At 38.5% G+C, this 21,801-nt stretch overlaps 1 protein-coding gene across 1 annotated transcript in view; it reads left to right on the top strand.

Moving 5' to 3' along the window:
• Nucleotides 1-19,107, top strand: part of INSR (insulin receptor) — a 120,247-nt gene extending 101,140 nt beyond the window's left edge. The window contains exons 19-21 of the mRNA XM_083181986.1: nucleotides 176-305; nucleotides 9,388-9,522; nucleotides 9,612-19,107. Coding sequence (XP_083038112.1) covers nucleotides 176-305; nucleotides 9,388-9,522; nucleotides 9,612-9,936 — 590 coding nt within the window. The 3' untranslated portion in view covers nucleotides 9,937-19,107. The remainder of the gene's footprint in view (nucleotides 1-175; nucleotides 306-9,387; nucleotides 9,523-9,611) is intronic.
• The last annotated feature ends 2,694 nt before the right edge of the window (nucleotides 19,108-21,801 follow it).

The raw sequence follows: 21,801 nt of genomic DNA, 5'->3' as shown, positions 1-21,801 counted from the left end.
GTAACTATAGTGGGCGGCCAACTAACATATAAGTACCCTTTTTTTTTATCCTTTGAAACTTTCATGTTTAACTTTTGATTTCACTTTTATTGCTCATTCCTCTAAATTGTATACAGGGTATTGTTTTACTGAACCACTAACCCCAGTTTGCCAACCATTATGTCTTTTTACTTAGATTTTGGGATGACCCGTGATATCTATGAGACAGATTATTACCGGAAGGGAGGGAAGGGGCTGCTACCTGTGAGGTGGATGTCCCCTGAATCTCTGAAAGATGGAGTCTTCACTACATTTTCAGACGTCTGGTACGAACTGTTAAACTTACTAATCACAGCGCGTATGTGTGTATTGCTGCTGCCATTTTAAATGCAGTCCTCAAAGTTGATCAAATTCAAATGTTTTGAAAAAAACTCTATCTATCTGTATTTAAAAGGGTAAATCAGTGATTTTATTTTTATACAAATATAAACAATATATTGTTCAAGAGAGCGCACATATGACACCTATCGTATTTTTAATTACCAATTATAATTTATTAATAGATCACATATAAAAATCCAAAACATGGATACATATCACATATAAAAAAACATAAGAAAAGGCCATATAGGGTAATAGTATTCTGGAATATATTGCAAATAGGCTGTAGTTTAGAGCCAAGTCTCTAAATAGTGACCAAATGGTTTATAATATTAACAGTTGAATGGTCCATATAGTTAATCACTCAGGTATAGCCGATTCCATGAAATTAACCATTAATAATATTTGTATTCCAATCTGATATAATTCTGTTATAACTGGTACCATCGGGTACGGAATACAAATAATACACCTGCATCATCTGTGTCCATGCCCTGGTTCCGGCAAAATACCTGCTAAATAACAATGGAGTTTGCCTGAAAGTGCCGCGGAGGAGGAGCAGGAGAGTGCTGGTAATAGTGGTAATAAGACTGCATTCACGAGTGTCCGCCCCCGGCTGAGTGCGAGCGGACTACTCGCAGACGCAGTTGGAAGTGAGCTGGTCTCACGCTGCGGTCTGATCATCTCTACAGCAAACCCACTGCCAGCATGTATCCCCCCCGTGGCTTTCTGCAACCCAGGTTCAGTATGTCAGCAGCCTTTAAAAGTGATCTTTACCATCATAAATGATTATTATCACCAATCTCTAATCAAGTTGATACAAGACTGTGTCTGTGGCTTACAGAAGTAACTGTGCATGTTTAAAGTTACAGCACAAACGGAGTCGCCAGTTATAACAGAATTATATCAGATTTGGAATACAAATATTATTAATGGTTAATTTCATGGAATCGGCTATACCTGAGTGATTAACTATATGGACCATTCAACTGTTAATATTATAAACCATTTGTCACTATTTAGAGACTTGGCTCTAAACTACAGCATATTTGCAATATATTCCAGAATACTATTACCCTATATGGCCTTTTCTTATATTTTTTTATATGTGATATGTATCCATGTTTTGGATTTTTTATGTGATCTATTAATAAATTATTATTGGTAATTAAAAATTCAATAGGTGTCATATGTGCGCTCTCTTAAACAATATATTGTTTATATCTGTATAACTTTGATTTCTTTGAGAGACACAGAGGTCCTCATTTGAGAGCTGCAGATGATACCTTAAAAGAATTGACACCATCTACTTATTTACTTAACTACTTTATTTACGATCATTTGGTGATTCTTTTCCCCTTATATATGTGGATTAGGGGACCGTGTGTTTAAATTATCACACGGCTTCTGTGCCGCGTAGGAGGAGGAATTGAATATACCAGTGGTTTTTTTTATTTAATTTTTATAACTAATTGTACATTACATCCTGCCCCTGATTTTAACCCCATTGGATAGACAAGTGCGTTCTAGGCCAAGTCCATCTTCAATGTCACAGTTGGCCACACATACCACCTGTTGTCTGCAAAGTACTGATGTCCATAAAATTTCCTAGATATATATATATATATATATATATATATATATATATATTTTTTTTTAGATGTCCAATCAGTTTTGTCTACAGTGTCGTTAATTTTCAATACACATACATTCCACACAGAATGAAATCATCTCCTCCAAACCTACACAGAGCACTGCATATATATATATTTATATATATATATATATATATATATATATATATATATATATATATATTATAATATGTGTGTATATATAATATAATATGTATATATATTTTATATATATATATATATAATATAATATAATATAAAATATATATATATATATATATATATATATATATATATATATATAATATAGCGTAAGGAAAGCGATGTCACTCCAGGTCTTTTTGAAAAACAAAAGCGTGTACTGTAATCAGTAAACGCTTTTGTTTTTGAAAAAGACCTGGAGTGACATCGCTTTCCTTACGCTATACTAGTGGAACTGTTTCCACCTTCGATGGGCACCTGGGCCAGCTGACTACTTAAGAGCGAGAGGGGCAGTGCCGGACTTTACATGCATTATATATAATATGAGTAAATGTACCAAGTGCCGGTCTAAGCCTGCATACATATATATATATATATATATATATTCCATGGAAAGGAAGGGGCACCCAGAGGAATTTTTTTTAAATAAACACTGTATTGTGCAAAAACCACCAACGTTATATACACTGCAGTGTGTGTGTTGGAGTCAGTCCGGAAGAAGGCAAAGCGTGTCGAAACGGATTCGTCGACTGCCATACAGCCAGAATATGGATGGGTGAATATATTGTGTCCCACTATTCGTATGCTGACTTTGTGACGCTGGTGGCTTTAAATAAAGAGAAGGCTTTTTCCATTTCATCTATAAAGTGGAGTGCGGCCCTATCTGTACCGTTGTGGATACAGTTTTCTTATTAATACAACCCTGGTCTGGCACCCACAACAATAATCTCAGTCAGTGTGCGATTTCTACGTGTATGTGTGTATATATATATATATATATATATATATATATATATATATATATATATATATATATATATATATATAAAATCTCCCTTCCCTCTCTCTGATCATAATCTCATTACCCTCTTGCTCTCCTCCATTACCCCAAGCTCACTGACAATGAAATATTGCAAGCCTACTCTGACCCTCAGAAATACTAATGCTATTAATTTTCCACAACTTTCCACCTCCCTTTAACAATAGCTCTCACTAATTTCTACATTTACCTCTCTTGGCTCTGCTGTTTCCCACCTCTACCAGACTCTTGAAACAGCCCTTGATAAAGTGGCTCCAGCCTCCCATTACACCCCACGTAGGCTTTGGTGCCAACCGTGGCACTCCAAAACAACAGGACAACTACGAAATCAGTCACATAAATTAGAACGGCCATGGCGTAAATCTCGTAATACAGATGTGTCCACGTACTGCACCATGTATGGCACAATATGGCACACCTTGGACTCTGCAAAAGTCACGCTTTGTGATTTTTCAAAAAATTTGCTTCTCTAATCTATTACTTTATACGTTCTACTGCCTCAGAAATTTTTTAGACTCTATCTACTTGCTACATTTGGAAAAACAGCTAAGCCGTGTTTTACATGTTGTGACAAAATTGAGAAAAAAAAAAAGATGTATGTGGCCACATCTGTATGACTGATTTCCTCACATATAAGACTAGCTACCTTTTACTTTAAGGACAAGATTGATAACATCCAAGATGTATTGGTATGCTCTTCCTCAACCTTTTTTCCCCAGCTGAACCCTCTGGCACTTTCTCTTCATTGGAGCCCACAAATGAAAAGGAAGTATCCACACTCTTCTTAAACTCTTACTCTGCTACGTCTCCTCTTGATCATATACCTACACAAGTCATTAAAACTCTATCTCCTCTTCTTATTCCAACCTTAACTAAAATCTGCAATCTCTCTGTTGGTACTTTTTCTTCTCTGTTTAAACATGCAGTGATTACTCCCATTCTAACACAATTTTGACCCTAACTCTCTCTCTAACTACCGTCCTATCATTTAGCTCCCTTGCCTCTCCAAGCTACTCGAGAGACTGGTCTACTCTCGCCTCACACACTTTAACTCTCACGCCCTATTAGACCCACTTCAGTCAGGCTTTCGTTACCAACACTCCACTGAGACAGCACTGACTAAAGTGGTGAAGATCTGGTAACTGCTAAGTCTAAAAACCATTAATCACTACTTATTCTTCTAGATCTTTCTGCTGCATTTGACACTGTGGATCACACTCTTCTCTTACAAACACTATTAGGTCTTAATGATGCAAACCCTTTCCTGGTTCTCATCTTACCAATCTGATCGCTCTTTCAGTGTTCGCTTCTCACCTCACCTTACATTACCTTACTAGAGTCCCAAGTTGGCAACCATAGCAAAACCCACCGGTAAACTCATGAGCAGGGCCCTCTCTCCTCATGTGCCTTTCTTAGAATATATATTTCTCTGCCACCCTGATAATTGCATCAGTGTCCTGTCAAATGATGCAGTTCTCTTTACTTAATATGTGCTTTTCCAAAATTCACTTGTAGCGATTTTTATTTATTTTATTTTTTTGCTTATTTGTGTATTGTTAGGTGCTGCAGAACCCTTGTGCCATATTAATAAATAATAATATTAATAAAATGGCTGCCATTCATGCACAGTACTGATTACTCACTGTAAAATGGTGGGCTCCAAAGGCATTATTTTGCACAGAGCAGACTGCCTAGAGCAGGGGTGGCCAAACCTGTCCTCATGATCTACCAGCAGTTAATGTATCTCAGGTAACCTGTGGCTCTATAGTAGGAATGAATGCAGCATTTTTGAATATGTGACAGTTAGTAATGTCTACAGCTGCGCACCAGTTAGGTGATCTGGAAAACGTGGACCGGTTTGGCCACCCATGGCCTAGAGTCTACTCCTTTGTTAAAATCTCCCTGCCCAAGCAGCCATTAGCTGCTTCAGTATGCTAATCAAAAATGGCACTCTGCAAGTGCCACACTCATTAACTGTTAAGACCTAGTCAGATGCAGTAGCCATCAAGTAGCAACAGTGTTGCCCATAGAGTGACAGCACCAGTCACATGCCCCGGTTAACCACCTGGTTCACAGACATATTTTCCCGTAAAACAGCTCAGAAAATGTAGTGTTTTTTTTTTTTGTTTCATTTACTAAAGTTTAGAAAGTATTCTAATTAATTATATGCACTGCTCCAAAAAATAAAGGGAAGACTTAAACCAGGAGACAGGCCAGTACATCAGGAGACGTGGAGGAGGCTGTAGGAGGGCAACAACCCAGCAGCAGGACCGCTACCTCCGCCTTTGTGCAAGGAGGAACAGAAGGAGCACTGCCAGAGCCCTGCAAAATGACCTCCAGCAGGCCACATATGTACAGGTGTCTACTGAAAGTCTCAAAAAGTCAGAAACAGACTCCATGAGGGTGGTATGAGGGCCCGACGTCCACAGATGGGTGTTGTGCTTACAGTCCAACACTGTGCAGGTCGTTAGGCATTTGCCAGAGGACACCAAGATTGGGAAATTCGCTACTGGCTCCATGTGCTCTTCACAGATGAAAGCAGGTTCACACTGAGCACATGACAGACGTGACAGAGTCTGGAGACACCAAGGAGACTGTTCTGCTGCCTGCAACATCCTCCAGCATGACCAGTTTGGCAGTGGGTCAGTAATGGTGTGGGGTGGCATTTCTTTGGGGGGCGGCACAGCCCTCCATATGCTCGCCAGAGGTAGCCTGACTGCCATAAGGTACCGAGATGAGATCCTCAGACCCCTTGTGAGATCATATGCCAGTGCGGTTGGCCCTGGGTTCCTCCTAATGCTAGACCTCATGTGGCTGGAGTGTGTCAGCAGTTCCTGCAAGACGAAGGCATTGATGGTATGGACTGGCCCGCCCGTTCCCCAGACCTGAATCCAATTGAGCACATCTGGGACATCATGTCTCGCTCCATCCACCAACGCCACGTTGTACCACTGACTGTCCAGGAGTTGGCGGATGCTTTAGTCCAGGTCTGGGAGGTGATCCCTCAGGAGACCATCCGCCACCTCATCAGGAGCATGCCCAGGCATTGTAGGGAGGTCATAGAGGCACGTGGAGGCCCCACACACTACTGAGCCTCATTTTGACTTGTTTTAAGGACATTACATCAAAGTTGGATCAGCCTGTAGTGTGTTTTTCCACTTTAATTTTGAGTGTGACTCCAAATGCAGACCTCTGTGGGTTAATACATTTGATTTCCATTGATAATTTGTGTGATTTTGTTGTCAGCACATTCGACTATGTAAAGAACAAAGTATTGAATAAGAATATTTACTCTACTTCCTATTCACTACCTCTGTCAGTTGGAGTTCCGCAAGGCTCAGTCTTAGGTCCTCTGCATTTTTCAATCTATACTTCCTCTCTTGGCAAACTAATCAGCTCTTTCGGATTTCAGTATCACTTATATGCGGATGATACTCAAATCTATCTATCAACCGCAGAGTTGTTGTCACCAGTGGTTTTGGGGCGAGTCTCTGAATGTCTCTGCCATCTCAAATTGGATGTCTTCTCGCCAACTTAAACTCAATATTTCCAAAACGGAATTACTTATACTCCCACCAACCAAGAACAGTTACCACCCTGATATCTCCATAACTCTTGACAACTTGACGATCTACCCCTGGGGTAGCCAACCCTAGTCCTCGAGAGCTACCAACAGTTCATGTTTTGCAGGTCTCCTTACAGAATCACAAGTGAGCTAATTAGCTCCATCTGTGTATCTTTTAAAATGTGTCAGTGATTAATGAGTGCAGCTGTGCAGCAGCTAGGTTGTCTGGAAAATGTGAACTGTTGATAGCTCTCGAGGGCTAGGGTTGGCTACCACTGATCTACCCTATCCCACAAGCTAGTTGCCTAGGGGTCATTGTCGACTGTGAACTGTCCTTTTTCGCCACATTTAATCTGTTAAATCATGTTACATGCATCTAAAAAACATATCCGAAATAGGACCGTATCTCACACAATACACTACTAAATCTCTTATCCATGCACTCATTATATTCCGCATTGATTATTGCAGTAGTCTCCTAACTGGTCTTCCCAAGAACAGACTCTCGCCACTGCAATCCATTTTAAATGCTGCTGCTAGGCTGATCTTCCTTGCAAGACGCTCATCGTCTGCTGATCCGCTCTGCCAATTCCTCCATTGGTTGCCTGTATCTTACCATATTCAATATAAAACACTTCTACTTGCATACTGTATAAAGCTATTAACTATACTGCACCAGCATATATCTCTTTACTTATCACAAAATATCTCCCATCTCGACCACTCTGCTCTGCACAAGATCTGCGTCTCTCTTCTGCACGGATCACCAGCTCCCATTCACTATTACAGGACTTTCATCGGGCTGCTCCCATCCTATGGAATGTCCTTCCACCTACAATAAGACTCTCCACTAGCCTCCAAATTTTCAAGTGTTCCCTGAAAACTCACCTCTTCAGGCAAGCTTATCATATTTAAATTCCATACACATAACCCTCTGAGGCACTTACTGTATGTATTATATAGCTTCCCTTCTGGACTTGTAACTTGGTGGGACTGCTATGCTATTACTGATGCCTGTCCTTGTGTTTCCCTCCTATGTCCCTATAGATTGTTAGCTTGCAGCAGGGCGCACTCCACAGCCCAGTTCCTGGTAATGGCACCAGGTGCCTTCGCTTGGTAACCCCACAAGGTTCCAATATGCAACAAAGAAATAAGGCGGCACTCCAGCGTCTTTGAATAAATGTAGACCTGTTACTTATCAACGTTTCGAGAATTTAATTCTCTTCATCAGGATACAGAATAGACAAAAGGCAGACCTTATATAGCCCCAACCCATGTGTAAGCTGATCAGCCGACTCCACCCACCAGACACAGCTGGAGGTGGTCAGCTATCAGAACGTGGTTTCTTAAATGCAACAGCATAATAACAAATATTATGTCCAAAAGAATACATATAAAATAGCAATATATATATGTGTGTGTGTGTGTGTGTGTGTGTATGTATGTATGTATGTGTATATATATATATATATATATATGTGTATATATATATATATATATATGTGTGTGTGTGTGTGTGTGTGTGTGTGTATATATATATATATATATATATATATATATATATATATATATATGTGTGTGTGTATATATATATATATATATATATATATATATATATATATATATGTGCAAAACCGTGTACAAAAAATTCACATACATATACATACAACATCGAAAGGTTACATGTACTGAAAACAGGTATTGAAATTCTTTAGACTCCTGGTGATGAAATCCAATATATCGGTAAAACAATCCAGGAGGATAACTACCTCTAGTGTTCAGTAGAGAGAAGTGGGATCTATGTTCCTCAGAATTGCAGAAAAACTTTATTTATATGTACCTAACCGGCACTGCCGCTAAGGTGAGAAAATAACATTAGATGTATATTAGAACAAAGAGACATGTAATGCTAAACAGTATCATTCATAAGAAGGAGCTGACACCCAAATTTTCATTTAAACCCATTGGTGCTAGGGTCTTTAACTGGAAAATCCATTTGGATTCTAGCTGCAATAGTTTACGAGCCCTATCTCCCCCTCTAGTATTATGAGGTACCTGATCAATGATACGATACCTCAAGGTGGTCAACGGATGACGCACCTCAAGGAAGTGGCGTGCCACTGGTTGGTCGCTGTGACCTTTCAATATAGCTTTCTTAATGGCACTCCTGTGATTTGCCATCCTTTCCTTAAAGCTTCCCATCAATCACTATCTCTCTTGTAACGCTTAAGTTTGTCATCTATATTATTTTTGTCCCTGCAGCAAGTTTTATGTAGGTAAGAGGGAGACCAGCTTTAAGGTCCTAACACTATTGCTCAAAATCATTACAATAAACCAAGCTATCATATTAATGTTTTATTCTAGGTATGCTATCTGGTCTAAAGCTCACAGCAGACTGTGCTTTTAAAGTGAGCAGTTCCCAACACACCAGTCGCTAATCATCTAGGGAAGTGGTTAAAATAAGCTACGAAGTTAAGCTATAGGTTAAAACACGGTGCATGAGAGAATGCACAATAAGACAAATTAAAGAAAATTGATCTAATATAATTATATTATAATTATATTAGTAATTAAGAATATATATATATATATATATATTGTTTGTTTGTTTAAAATGTTGCAACACCTTTCTTAGAAAATAAACTGATTACTAATTAACAATAAAACTTTCGATAAAATCTTGAAACTATTGTTATTTACTGTGGGCAGGTGTAAACAAATGTGCTTATACAATATAACCTGAATAAGAAAAAATGATTGACATAAATGTACATTACTTTAAGATCTGTCTTTCCACTTTTTATCAGGTCTTTTGGCGTAGTGCTCTGGGAAATAACAAGTTTGGCTGAACAACCGTATCAGGGGTTATCGAATGAGCAAGTGCTCAAGTTTGTTATGGATGGTGGTTCCCTTGAACAGCCAGAGAACTGTCACCATAGACTGTAAGTTTCAAAGCCTAAAAAGCTATAAATAACTTCTACATCACTGGGATATATATCTGATACTTGAACCTTTTGTCTTTATCTGTTAGTCATAGTCTGATGCAGATGTGCTGGCAATATAATCCCAAAATGCGGCCTACTTTCTTGGAGATCATCGATATGCTAAAGGATGACATCCATCCAAGTTTCCATGAGTTGTCCTTCTACTACAGTGATGAAAACAAACCACCTGAGACAGATGATCTGGAGATAGATTTTGAAAACATGGAAAGCACCCCTCTTGACCCATCTTCCTGTTCACTTCGGGAGGATGGACGAGGAAACCTCTATGAGGAACACATACCCTACACTCACATGAACGGGAGTAGGAAAAACGGACGCATTCTATCTTTGCCTCGTTCCAGCCCATCCTAACACACACAGCCCACCCCTCTGAAAATATAACTATCCTCCGTCAAATCTCAGGACAGAACTAATACCCATGGGTTGACCATCAAACCGCCAACACCCTCTTCAGGTTTTGAATGTTTCGTTGTCCCATCGGGTTCTTGACTTTATATAGTCTTTTGTGTTTTTTTTCTTTAGTTTTGTTTTGTTTTTGACAAGCTGACTATAGGGTGAAACTGTGAACATACATAGCAAGGGAGGAAACTCCATTCTACTCACCTACACTTTATTGCCTATTTATTTCCAGTGGCTTTTTACTAGCAAAAGTAAAGGTGTGCAATGCTTACAAGAGGATGAGGAGCAGATACATCTGGATTACTTTAAAGCACACGTGCGTAACAAAACATAATAAAACTATTGCTCTTGAAGAAGGCAAAATTTAAAGCTATCCCTTTTTATATGTGTAATGGATTAAGGTTTAATGTGAACCTTGATATTTGTGGAGCTGTTCTGGTTAAGAGAGAGCATAAGGAGCTTTACTATAACGTGATTGGGAAAACAACTTGCAGAAATGAAGATATTCTTATATATAAAAAAAAAAGCCAGCAAGGGTACCACATGTGGACTGTTTCATAAGTTGAAGTACATGTGGCCGACATGTTGCCCCACTGTCTAATCATTGTCATGAACTGCTGAGTTTTCCCACCAGAAACATAACACTTGTTGAACTTCGACTTGAGATGCATAAACTGTGCTAGTTTAATCATGTTCCCTCTACGACGATAGCGTTTGATTTTCCTGTTAGTCACCAAGTGGTTATGGATCTCAAAGATGATGATGATGATGATGGAGCGAGTTTTGCTCGTAAAAACGGAAACAAAAGTTTGAAATGGTTGATATTTAGTTTGTCAGGAATATTTTTAATCAGACCAAAAAGGGCAATCTGGCCATTTACTTCTCTCCACCTAAAACCTAAACTACTTATGTACTATGATTTCTTTTATTTTTTTTATTGTTGTAACTGGGATTTGGCAAACAAATTGATTTTTTCTTTTTTTTTTAAGAGAATACCAGTACTCCTACAAGTGATATACATTTAATAATGTAAAACTTGTGGAGTAGTTATTCTCCCCATATAAGTAAGGGAGGTTACTAGTCACTAACTGTGTCTGTGGTTTATGTAAAGTTTAAAAAAAATGTGTTTCTTGCCTGGAATGCTTTCTATAACCATTACGGCTCATATATAGCCATTGCTTTAATTCTCATATGTATTTGATATACTTTTTAATACGCTCTTTGTTGGTTGTAATATCCCTATACAAGCTCTAATCGGTGGTCAAACTTTTTTTTATTTCAAAATCCAGATTTATGAAAAATATATTTATATATATATATTTTTTTTTGTTCATTATCGAAGCCCACATTAGAAAACCTTGTTATTCCCATGAAACATATTATGCAGTGTAACAAAGGGAAAATCCAACAAAACTCCTTTTTTTTTGCATTTATGGCATTTTAATTGTATCTCACAAAGTGCAATTGTAGGTTATACAATTATTCTATATGTATATTCTATACACTAGATGGGATTTTATCCACATAGTACAAAACCACTTTCTATAACTTTGTGGACTATGGTTGGGATGCATAATCCCCCCCCCCCCCCCCCCCCCCCCCGACATCTCCATTCAGCTTTCTGTGCTGCACTGTATAAAATCCTACTGTAGATCCTTCTGTTGATCATTGTACTATCTCCCAGTTAAGCTTTTCTCCATTAATCTTCTATTATGTGCCATTAATTATTGGTGTATATAGCTTGTACGTATATCTTTCATCCTAAAATTCTGAACCTTATAATTTTATCCTACTATTTAAACAGAACGGTATATTCTATAGATCCGTATAACACCATACAAACCGTTATCTTGTGCATAATGATCTTCCAGCTGTTTAAGCCACAAACCTTTGTTTTACTATGAAACCTAAGAGATTTCAGCAAGTTCACCACTCAATGTAAAGCTCCAATACGTTATGAGGCTGGTTTTGCATTATGACTGATTGCCATATTACATTTTGTGTCAAACTGCTGACATCTTTTCAGTTCCATAATTTCTGACCTGATGACATAACTACCTCTGTTCTGTTATCTTGCTTTATCACTCATATCCCATTTATTTAAAATCCTTTATTTTATTAATACATATGCTTGCATATAAGATTTATACTTTAGGTCACTTGATATACTTTTACACTAACTAATTTTCGTTTTGGAAAACATGAGGAATTTTTTAGGTGCGTAAGTGAATTTCATAATAAGTTTATACGGATTGGTCCCAAAAGCTAAAGAGGTTAGAATGAGCACAGTACTGCATCTTGCTGTTGCCTCAACCAACCATGGGTGATGAAAAAGCTGAAGGGTTAACTGACAAAACAACGGTATCCTTTCCTTTGTATGGTTTTTATTACACATCTAGTACACATTTTGCAGATTGTATGTGTTAACACTACCACCTTTGCTCCCAACAATATAGTTTATGAACCATATAAATGACAATCTAGCAGTTAGTCCACAAGGGGTTTGCGTTGGAGCCATTCTCAATGCCCCTTATGGACACTTTTTCTTGCACCCTAATTTTAAATTAATATTCCACTGCTCCATGACAGTCTTTTTATATGCAAGTCCCAGTATTTCACAACCTCTGTCATACTATTTCATAGTGCCTACAAAACTATACTTCAAAGTCCTAATCTCTCCTTTAATTTAACTCTCCCTGGCCTATAGAAAGTTGGAAAATACCTTTGTAGTCTCTGGAGGAAAAAAAAGATAAAAAATAAGAAAAAAATAAAATAAAACAAAACACTACATGTTTAGTGAAAATGGGAGAAAAAAAATACAAAAGTATATATTGGCAGGTTACCTTTTTGTAATTCAAGAGATTTTTCTTAAGAGAAAATTGTATTTATTTTAATATAATGAAGATCACTGTACAGACACGTAATTAGCGTTCATAGTAAATATATATATATATATCATTTCTCTTTCTATCAAATATATATATATCTATCAGGGTTGCCTACTTTCTGGCTGCCTATATATATTAGGGTTGCCTACTTTCTGGCTGCCCCCTTCGGGAATGGGCAGCCAGTTCAGTGAGGCAGGAGGGACGGGGCGGCCGGCGGATCATCCAGAGTGGGGGCGTGGTCAGCACGATCTCTTCCTGGTGGCCACGCCCCCGTCGTGCAATGCCGGTATTTCAGGCTTTGCATAGCGGGGGTGCGCAGGGCTACAAAGACGCGGGAAGGGTGAGGGGTGGCTGTTTCGTGGGAGACTGGCCACATTCCGGGAGGTTTGCCCACATTTCTGGGGCCAGGAGGGTGGGCAGCCCTGATAACATATGTATGTATGTATGTTTGTTTGTATTTGTATGATGTATGTATGTTTGTTTGTATGTATAATATATATATATATATATATATATATATATATATATTATGTATGTGTGTGTGTGTGTGTATATGTGTATATATATATATATATATATATATATCATGTACATTTTTTATTAATCGATATGAGGCGCAGGAGGATTGATTTTTATTTTTAATCTGTTTTTTGTTAGCACACTATCTACCTCAGTATATTGTAAATGGATAAAATGAACCCCTGCTGTGCTGGAAGACCAGGGGTTATATTCTTGCACCTCAAGTTTTTCACAATAAATGCCCCTTACCAGGTGGGACTGAATAAAGAGTTGAATGAATCGGTTTAGGTTACGAGCACTCCACCATGTTGTAATGCCTTCTCTGGAAATCTTAATAACAATCTCATGTTTGGATGAATAGAATTATGTATTATTTTTTTTTAATTCTCTTGTTTCTGAAGGTATGATTCTCTACGTTTAGCAACATTTTTTATTTTGGACATTTGGAGGTTATCATTATGAGGCAGGTGATCTTATCATTAACCCTTTGAGTGCAAACATCTCTGTGAGAGATGTGTAAAATATCCGCTAAAAATGCCAGCATCGCTCACATTTGTTATATAAGTTCAAATAAAAATATTGTGTAAAAAAAGATTATATTTCCTATATAAGGTAAACATTAACGGTCATTATGGTGAATAAAAACATTTGCTTGGCAATTTTCACACCAATTTTGACAAATTCACTTGGCACCGAAAGGTACATTAAAAAAGTAGGCATCAAAGAGATGCCGTTAAACAACGCACCTTCTGTAGTAAAAAACAAACCGCTCCCCAATATATTGCACCATGAGTTTTTAATAATCTTATTGGTGGATGGGTTGGATTGTATTATACTGTTTTTGTTGAGTAAACACGGATTCCATTTTTTTTTTTTTTACACTAATTGGGTTTTAGCTCTTCTATCGATTAAAATAATGTGTCTACTAATGTGACTGGGCGCAGGACTGGTCTTCATTCCTTTGGGGGGATACAATGTTGCACATCCAGATATTTAGTAGAGATCTGTTTCCTGTGGAATCACAAGTATGCATTCCATAGATGGTTGCTAAAGAGCATATTGTGCATACATGTAGCTGTCAGTTCCTAATACGTCCCCAAACTCTACCTAAAAATTTAAAGGAGATATTGTAGCATACAGTAGCTAAACATTTGCATTAAGTACTGACCATCGCTTTTGCAAATTCATAAACAGTGGAGTTCATTTTTGTCTGATTTTTAGTGTTACTTTTTAAAGTTTAGGTATAATGAAATAAATGGTATGAATTTAACAACTTAAATACTTTTGTACTGTACCCTGTATTCACTATTTTTTTTAATAGTTTTTCTTTATTTTTTAAATATGGGTTCCAGACAAAAGTTTGCGCTTTTCTGCAAACAGCATCTTTATGTACAAACCCATGTCATTTCTCTGAAATGGAGCTGCATCTGCACAAATCAAGACCAATGGCATCTCCAAAATGCTATGCTATAATTTTGACCCATAAAAGATAGATATATGTGAAAGAATTTCCCCTTTTAATGAGTTTATTATTTAAAAAAAGGACCTTTTCAGGTTGAGTATTTTAATATTATACCTCTGTTGACCTTTTTGTATTTTTGACCTTTTACTCACTGATTTTTGATCTCCTAAACAGTATTACAATTTAAATTTTTTTTCTAAATCCGTACCTTTCCATGTTTCTTCCATTACTTCTAAATGGAAATGAGAAGGTATAACCCTATTTGTGTGGGCATTGCCAGAATAATTACAGTAAATTAAATTACATCATTTCAGATTTTCAGGACTGCTTGCCAATTCAAAATCAGTGAATTACAATCTTAAATCCTTGATCTTTCCTAAAGTATGTATGTTACATCTTTCTAAATAGCACTAATGTAACCATTTTTGTTAATCCGATTCATCCAGCTGAGATTATTTTAGGATTTCTAGATAATTTAAATTTAGTACTATGTTGGAAACCACTATGTTGATTTGATCATGTGAAGAGTAAGTGTTCATCATATACGGTTTGTGAGAAATGTACACTACCGGGCTAGAAATGAAGCCATGCAGAAGTAGTTTATTTAGAAGTGCTCTGATAGTCAGGATTTTGTGGTTGAAAATCCTACATGAGGAAGTGAGTGGTCAATGATTGTGAGAAACAGAGGTGGTGATTTTATTTTTTTATTTTTATGTTACATCCAGCAGTTCCATTATGTATGTGTGTGTTTGTGTGAGACCCCTTAGGTGCTAACGAGGGTCTTACTGCAAAGAACAGCAAAACATTAAAGGGAAAGTATCATTGTATTTTCTGTCATTTATTTTCTTATCCCCCGGGCATCTTTGAATTTGCTTTCAGTTCAAGAGCTGCAGCCTTTCCAAACTTGTATTCTCTAGTCACCTTCACTTGGAGAATTTTATAATTATCCTGCAGATCCATTTTGGGTATTTGACTGCACTCTGGTAAATTATTCTGAGAAGAGACTTCACCCACGTCTCGGCATCCTTACCAGTTTGCTACTTAGGGGAAAGCAATTAAATAAAATACAAGTTAGTTTCCCTTTAAAGACACATTTAAGCACACCGTTTCGATTTAATAGCTGTGAGTCAGGATTTGGTTCTCATTTTTTTTTTCTGTGTTTTATTATAAAGGTTTGTCTTACTTTTTTTTCTTTTTTTCTTTTTTTACATGCCGTATATCTTGTTGAGCTCTGCTCCCTAAAATCTGTGAGTGCACCTGGGCAAGGATGGAATAATGAATGGGGATGGTTAGGTTGTTGCATGAGCTGCATCCTGCTGCCTCCATTGAAATTAATGTATACAATTTTGCAAAGCAGCAGTACATCCATGGATTGTAACTTCATGTCATTCTATTACAGTGCAGATGTTCTCTCAAGGACTGCTTTGAGAAAGCATCAACACTTCTATTAGGATATAAAACAGTTTTGAACGTTTATTTTTTTGAATATCAACATGTATTCTCTGAAGCTTGTCTTCAAAGTTACCACAGCAACAATTTCAACCAACTTTGTTGTTCAAGCTACAATCCACAATAATTTGGTGATGGATGCAAGAAGTGTTTCTTTGGCAGTACTGCTGCTTTTTAGTTGTTTGCGTATGGTACCCGGAAGAAAATGTCTTGCAGAGTTATGTTAAGTGCTTGTGTTGTTGCGGTATAATTAATGTGAATGTAATTATAATTATTTTAAAAATGTTTGCGCCGGTTGATATTAGCTTATTAGAAAAGAGTAAAAAAAAAAAAAACTGATTACCTCTTGGATCTTTAATCAAATCTACAGCAAGGTGTTGCTACTCCTGCATTTTCTGTTGTCAAGTGGAGGTCTCCTCTAACTTGATAGATCCCTTTTTTGCTCTTATGAAAATAAAGCACTTGGCTGGTTTTGACCTATTCTCTGCTCTATTAATTTCTGTTACCTGTTGCTCCTTTATAACAGATCTATTATTGTCGAACCAAGCTTTTTCTTCTATATATAGAGTCCAAAAATGTGTAAAGGTGGCTCCAAGCTATGCTTTTTTTTCCAAGGAGTGCACTGTATATGCGTGTAATTAATAGTAATGTCAGGATGTTTTTAAAATTCCGAATTTTTGTGCTGTCCATGTCAGAGAGCAGAACTATGTCCTGTGCAACGTTGTGTTTTAATTAATTAAATGCTTCCCCTTCTTTCCATGAGTCTATGGGGGATATTCAATGTCAGGGGTAAGGCTGTTGAGCAAGCTCGACAGCCGTGCCCCTGTTCCGTTCTCGCTTTGCTCGTCTGGAGCTCGGCGGTCGGGATTCAATGTCCCGGCCGCCGAGCGGCGAGAAAGGGGGCATGGCCGCGAGTTGAGTGTGGAAATAGACAAGCTCCAGCCAGGAGCTCGCCTATTTCCGGCTTTTCTTGGCAGAGCGAGCCCGACAGCTTGTGATGTCGGGCTCGTTCTGCGGAGAAACCCTGTTCAATGCTGTCGGGGAAGACAGCATTGAATAGGGCCCCGCAGCCATCTCCCCCGTCGGGAGATGGCTGCGGGAGCACGACAGTGTTTGAATACCCCCTAAATATTTAAAGATGCACCTTATGGGAAATGTGTTGCTTTCTCTCTTTCTTCTGCAATCCCCTCCCCCCCCCCCCTAGTAAATAAGTTACATCAGTATATGTATATCAAAGGGAGGTGCCACTAACCCTGAACTATTTTTAAATATCAAAACGTGTGTCAGATTAAAGACTCTAGAGAGATGATCGTATTCCTGTACTCAATACACTGAGATTTTAATGGCTAATAAGAATATTTAACATTTGAATGGCAGTAAATCAATGCATGGATACAAAATGACTACTGATTCCAACTGGGAATGTCCAGTTGAATGGAACAGAACGTAAATGAGGTCAGTAATGGTTTGTGGTCATTCTAGAACCTAGCTATTTGTGTGTGGCCAAATTTGGGCATATCTCTAGACACTTGTTTTAATTTAGCATATAGCTAACTGTTCTTATATGAACAACTATAGCATGGCCTCTAAGGCTAGGCAATTTTGGAATGCTTTTAATAAGCGGTTGTCCTTTTCCATAGATGTTCAACTCATTTGGCATTGTGTGCACGCTGACTCATTACACAATTACCATATGCCATTTCTGTTTTTTAAAGTTCTCCAAGAACCCCCTTCCTCATAGGGCAGTTCTGTCAAATTGTTGTACAAATTAAATGGAGATGGAAATACATATTGTGGACATGAGGCTTTTTGGCAAGTAATTGCAATAAGCCACATTTGATGACTGCACAATGAACGTATTCACATTTTCATAGGGCAGATCTGGTGTTTTTGATATTGCATACATGCCATTACCTTGGCTAACACTATCTGCCGTGTGTGGCTAGTGTAGTTACCTCCAATCTCTTGCAGTCTGTATATCAATTGTGCTGATTCATCACTACTGTTCCTTGTCTGGTCTATGGTATTGTCCATGTGCTGCTACCAGTCACTAGTACCCATCCATACATAATATGTATATTTATACTTTGATGTTAACTTGGAATTTATCTGCTTTGTGAATGAGGGCTTTCTGCCTCATTTCACTCACTGCCTCCCCTAATTCTGCCTTTTTATTGCTCTTTTTATGTAATCTGTTTATGTGAATTAGAGTGGGGGAAATGTGCTCACTAATGTGTTCAGTGTTAAGAGCCTATGGTAATTTGACATTGAATTCATTACTTTAAAATAACTCTGCAATGTTCCTGCTAATCACACATTTGTATGTCACTTTGTTTAACCTTTTCACTTTTTTAGTAGGTTATTATTGTTTGCTGCTTTTTGTACTTTTATTTTATTTTTTGTACTCAACCCCTGAAAAATGCTTTTTATGCTCTTTACTTGTTCCCATCAAATACCTCATTTTAACTTTTCCTAGGCTGCCAGAGGAGGCATGTATGGTCTAACCCCTCCCAGTCTGGCAGAGGAACTGTTAAAATTAAATTTAAGGATAATATATATATATCTATGTGCCATGTTTGAGAGAGGAAATTTCAAAAATCCTAGACATAAATAATAGAAAAAAATATTAAAATGATTGAAAATGGGGAAGAAAAGCGGTTTATTTTTTCAATGTTTTCATATTAGAGCTAAAACCTTCATGTACAGAAAATATCTTTGACTATTCAAAGGAAACATGCGGAGTGTAAATTATTCAAGAATTAACTGTTTATATAAAAAATTATGAAATAAATTTATCCAAGAGTATGCTTTTCTGATGTCTTTATTGCATGTGTTCTAGAATGCTCACCGGCCAATGGAAAAGTGGCAAGTACTGTACCTACTTTTATATTCTATACAAACTGGCATACACATGGCTTCAGATTTTTCTATAGAATACTCTATGGGCAATATGTACTGGCCTGCAAGATGCATGCTATTTGTGAATTTCTGTAAGTCTGCCTATTTTTAAAGCGGAAATCATTTTACAATGCAAAACCAGATCAATTTTGCCTTGTAAATGATTTCCACTTAAAAAATACGACCAGGCTCACAGAAATTCCTGAACAATCTGCATCTCACAGGCCATTACAGATTACCATATATGCCAGTGGTTCCCAACCCTGGTCCTTAAGTACCCCCAACAGTGCATGTTTTGCAGGACTCCAGAATCACAAGTGCTATAATTAGCGCTATAATTAGCTCCACCTGTGGATTGTTTCAAATGTGCCTGAATAATGAGTGCACCTGCCAGGTGACCTAGAAAACGTGCACTTTTGGGGGTACTTGAGGACCAGGGTTGGGAACCACTGCTATATGCAACAGGAGTACATGGGGTACTGATGGTGAGGCATCCACTTTATGGTCTTTGAGGTTTTGCAGTGATACTTTTTTGTTTTTAGCTAAACATGACATTGAACAATGAAGTAAATTAACATCACATCTGTCTAATCTGTTCGCTTTAAAAAAGACAGAGTTTGGCTGGCATAGCACATCTTCGGCAAACTGGGACATTATTACATATGTTTCCATGTGTTACGTTTTCAACTGTTGTTTCACAGTCATGTCCAATTATTAATCGGTCAGTATTGCCCATGCTGCCTGAGTCAAATATTAGCTATGGCTGATTTGGACCTTTTTCTTCCTATAACACTAAAGCTGGCGATACATCTACAGATTTGTCAGATCTGGCTGGTTAAAACAAAAACCTGGATATATCGGAATGACATTGTCAGTTTTCCAGCATTTGAAACAAATGGGCAACTGTCACTGTCTCCTCCATTACCAGGTTTTTGTTCCAACCAGCCAGATTGGACAATACATCTGTAGATGTTTGGTTTGCTTTAAGAACCTATCAGACTGCCACATTTTTTAAATTTCAAGGGAACCCCCTGGGGCTGGTGTAACCAGCTGAACAGTGAAATCAAGTGATCAGTGATTTGGTCTGGAGGTTTTCAAAATAAAGCATGTTAAAAATCATCGCTAATACCAATCATTTTTGGGTTGGAATCTGCAAATCGAGATTTTTCCAACACTTATTTTTCTGATCCCCTGACCCAGGCATCTGGAGAATGGTGAAATACATTCCTGATGTACGAGGCCCCTTTTTTTAGTTCCTTGATATACGATTTAAAGCTCCAGCTCGCAAGTATATATGTTAAAAACAACTAGCCTATATTCACGTATACAAGGCAGAAGAGTTAATCGGTACAAATGCCGTACATCAGAACAAAAACCAGAACTTAAAAATTGAGAGATACTAGAACATTGCACTGATGAATAAATCTTCATCTAGTAAAATCTCATTCACGATGAAAAACCAGAGCAGGCACATGCAATGGAGGTCATTCAGGTTTATTCTCACCGTTGAGAATTCGCTAAGATGAGCAATGTTTTGCGACTGCGCATACACATGTATGCGCATGTGCAGCCGCCTGGTGCAAGCGGACACAGCGAATTACTTATTGCCAGCTTGTTCTCAACATAGCAATGTGGGCGTGGGGCACCGGCGAGTGGTCGCGCCCATTGGAACGCCCAGTGTTTCAGGAGCATTGCCATTTATTTATTTACAGTTTCTTATATAGCGCAGCAGAATCCGTTGCATTTTACAATGGTAGACAGTGATAAAACAAACTGGGTAACCCATGAAAACGTTTGGCATTCCCATGGAAATGTGGCAGTGATGCAATTGCCGGGGGCAGTCAGCTGGCGTCAGCTGCCCCTCCTGCTTCCCGTACAGGGAGCCCGCAGATATAAGACACCATAGAGTCTTAGATCTGCAAACGCTGTACAAATCATTTGATGGTCGGTGACAGGCGGCTTTTAGTTAGCTCGCAAAGCTGCAAAATTCACAGCTTTGCGAGTCAACCTGAATGACCTCCATATGTGGTGGAGACTGAAACCAATCCATAAGTAATATCAAGCAACAGCATATATCTATAGCCTCATAAAAATAACTTACAGCCGATCTGACATTATACCCTTCTAGGAAAGGGATGGGGAACCTTCAGCCCTCCAGCTGTTGAATGACACATCCCAGCATGGCCAATTAGCAAAACTGTAGCAGGGCATTCTGAGATGTGTAGTTGTACAACAGCACCTCAGTGCTCCATACCTCCCAACTTTTGATGTGCCGGAGGAGGGATGTAGCTGCTGCGCGCCGAAAATTCGGGGGGGGGGGGCCTAATTCCGGGGGACGGGAGGCGTGGCCTAATTCCGGGGGACGTGGTCTATACTCCCGGCTATCTTGCGAGGCCACGCCCCCATTTTGACGCTATGGGGGCATGACCCAGAGGCTCTGTGAGCCTCTAGCCATGCCCCCTGGCTGCAGGAATAGACGCTATTCCCCGCTACTTAGCAGCCGACAGGGGGGGACTCCCAACAGCCCCCCCTCACCGCGGGACACTGCTGGCCGCGGGAGGGACAGTGGGACAGGCCCTGATAATCGGGACTGTCCCGCTG

Source organism: Crinia signifera, chromosome 1, assembly GCF_055691185.1.
Source record: "Crinia signifera chromosome 1, ASM5569118v1, whole genome shotgun sequence".
Classification (NCBI taxonomy): domain Eukaryota; kingdom Metazoa; phylum Chordata; class Amphibia; order Anura; family Myobatrachidae; genus Crinia; species Crinia signifera.
This window is presented reverse-complemented; position numbering and strand designations above follow the sequence as displayed.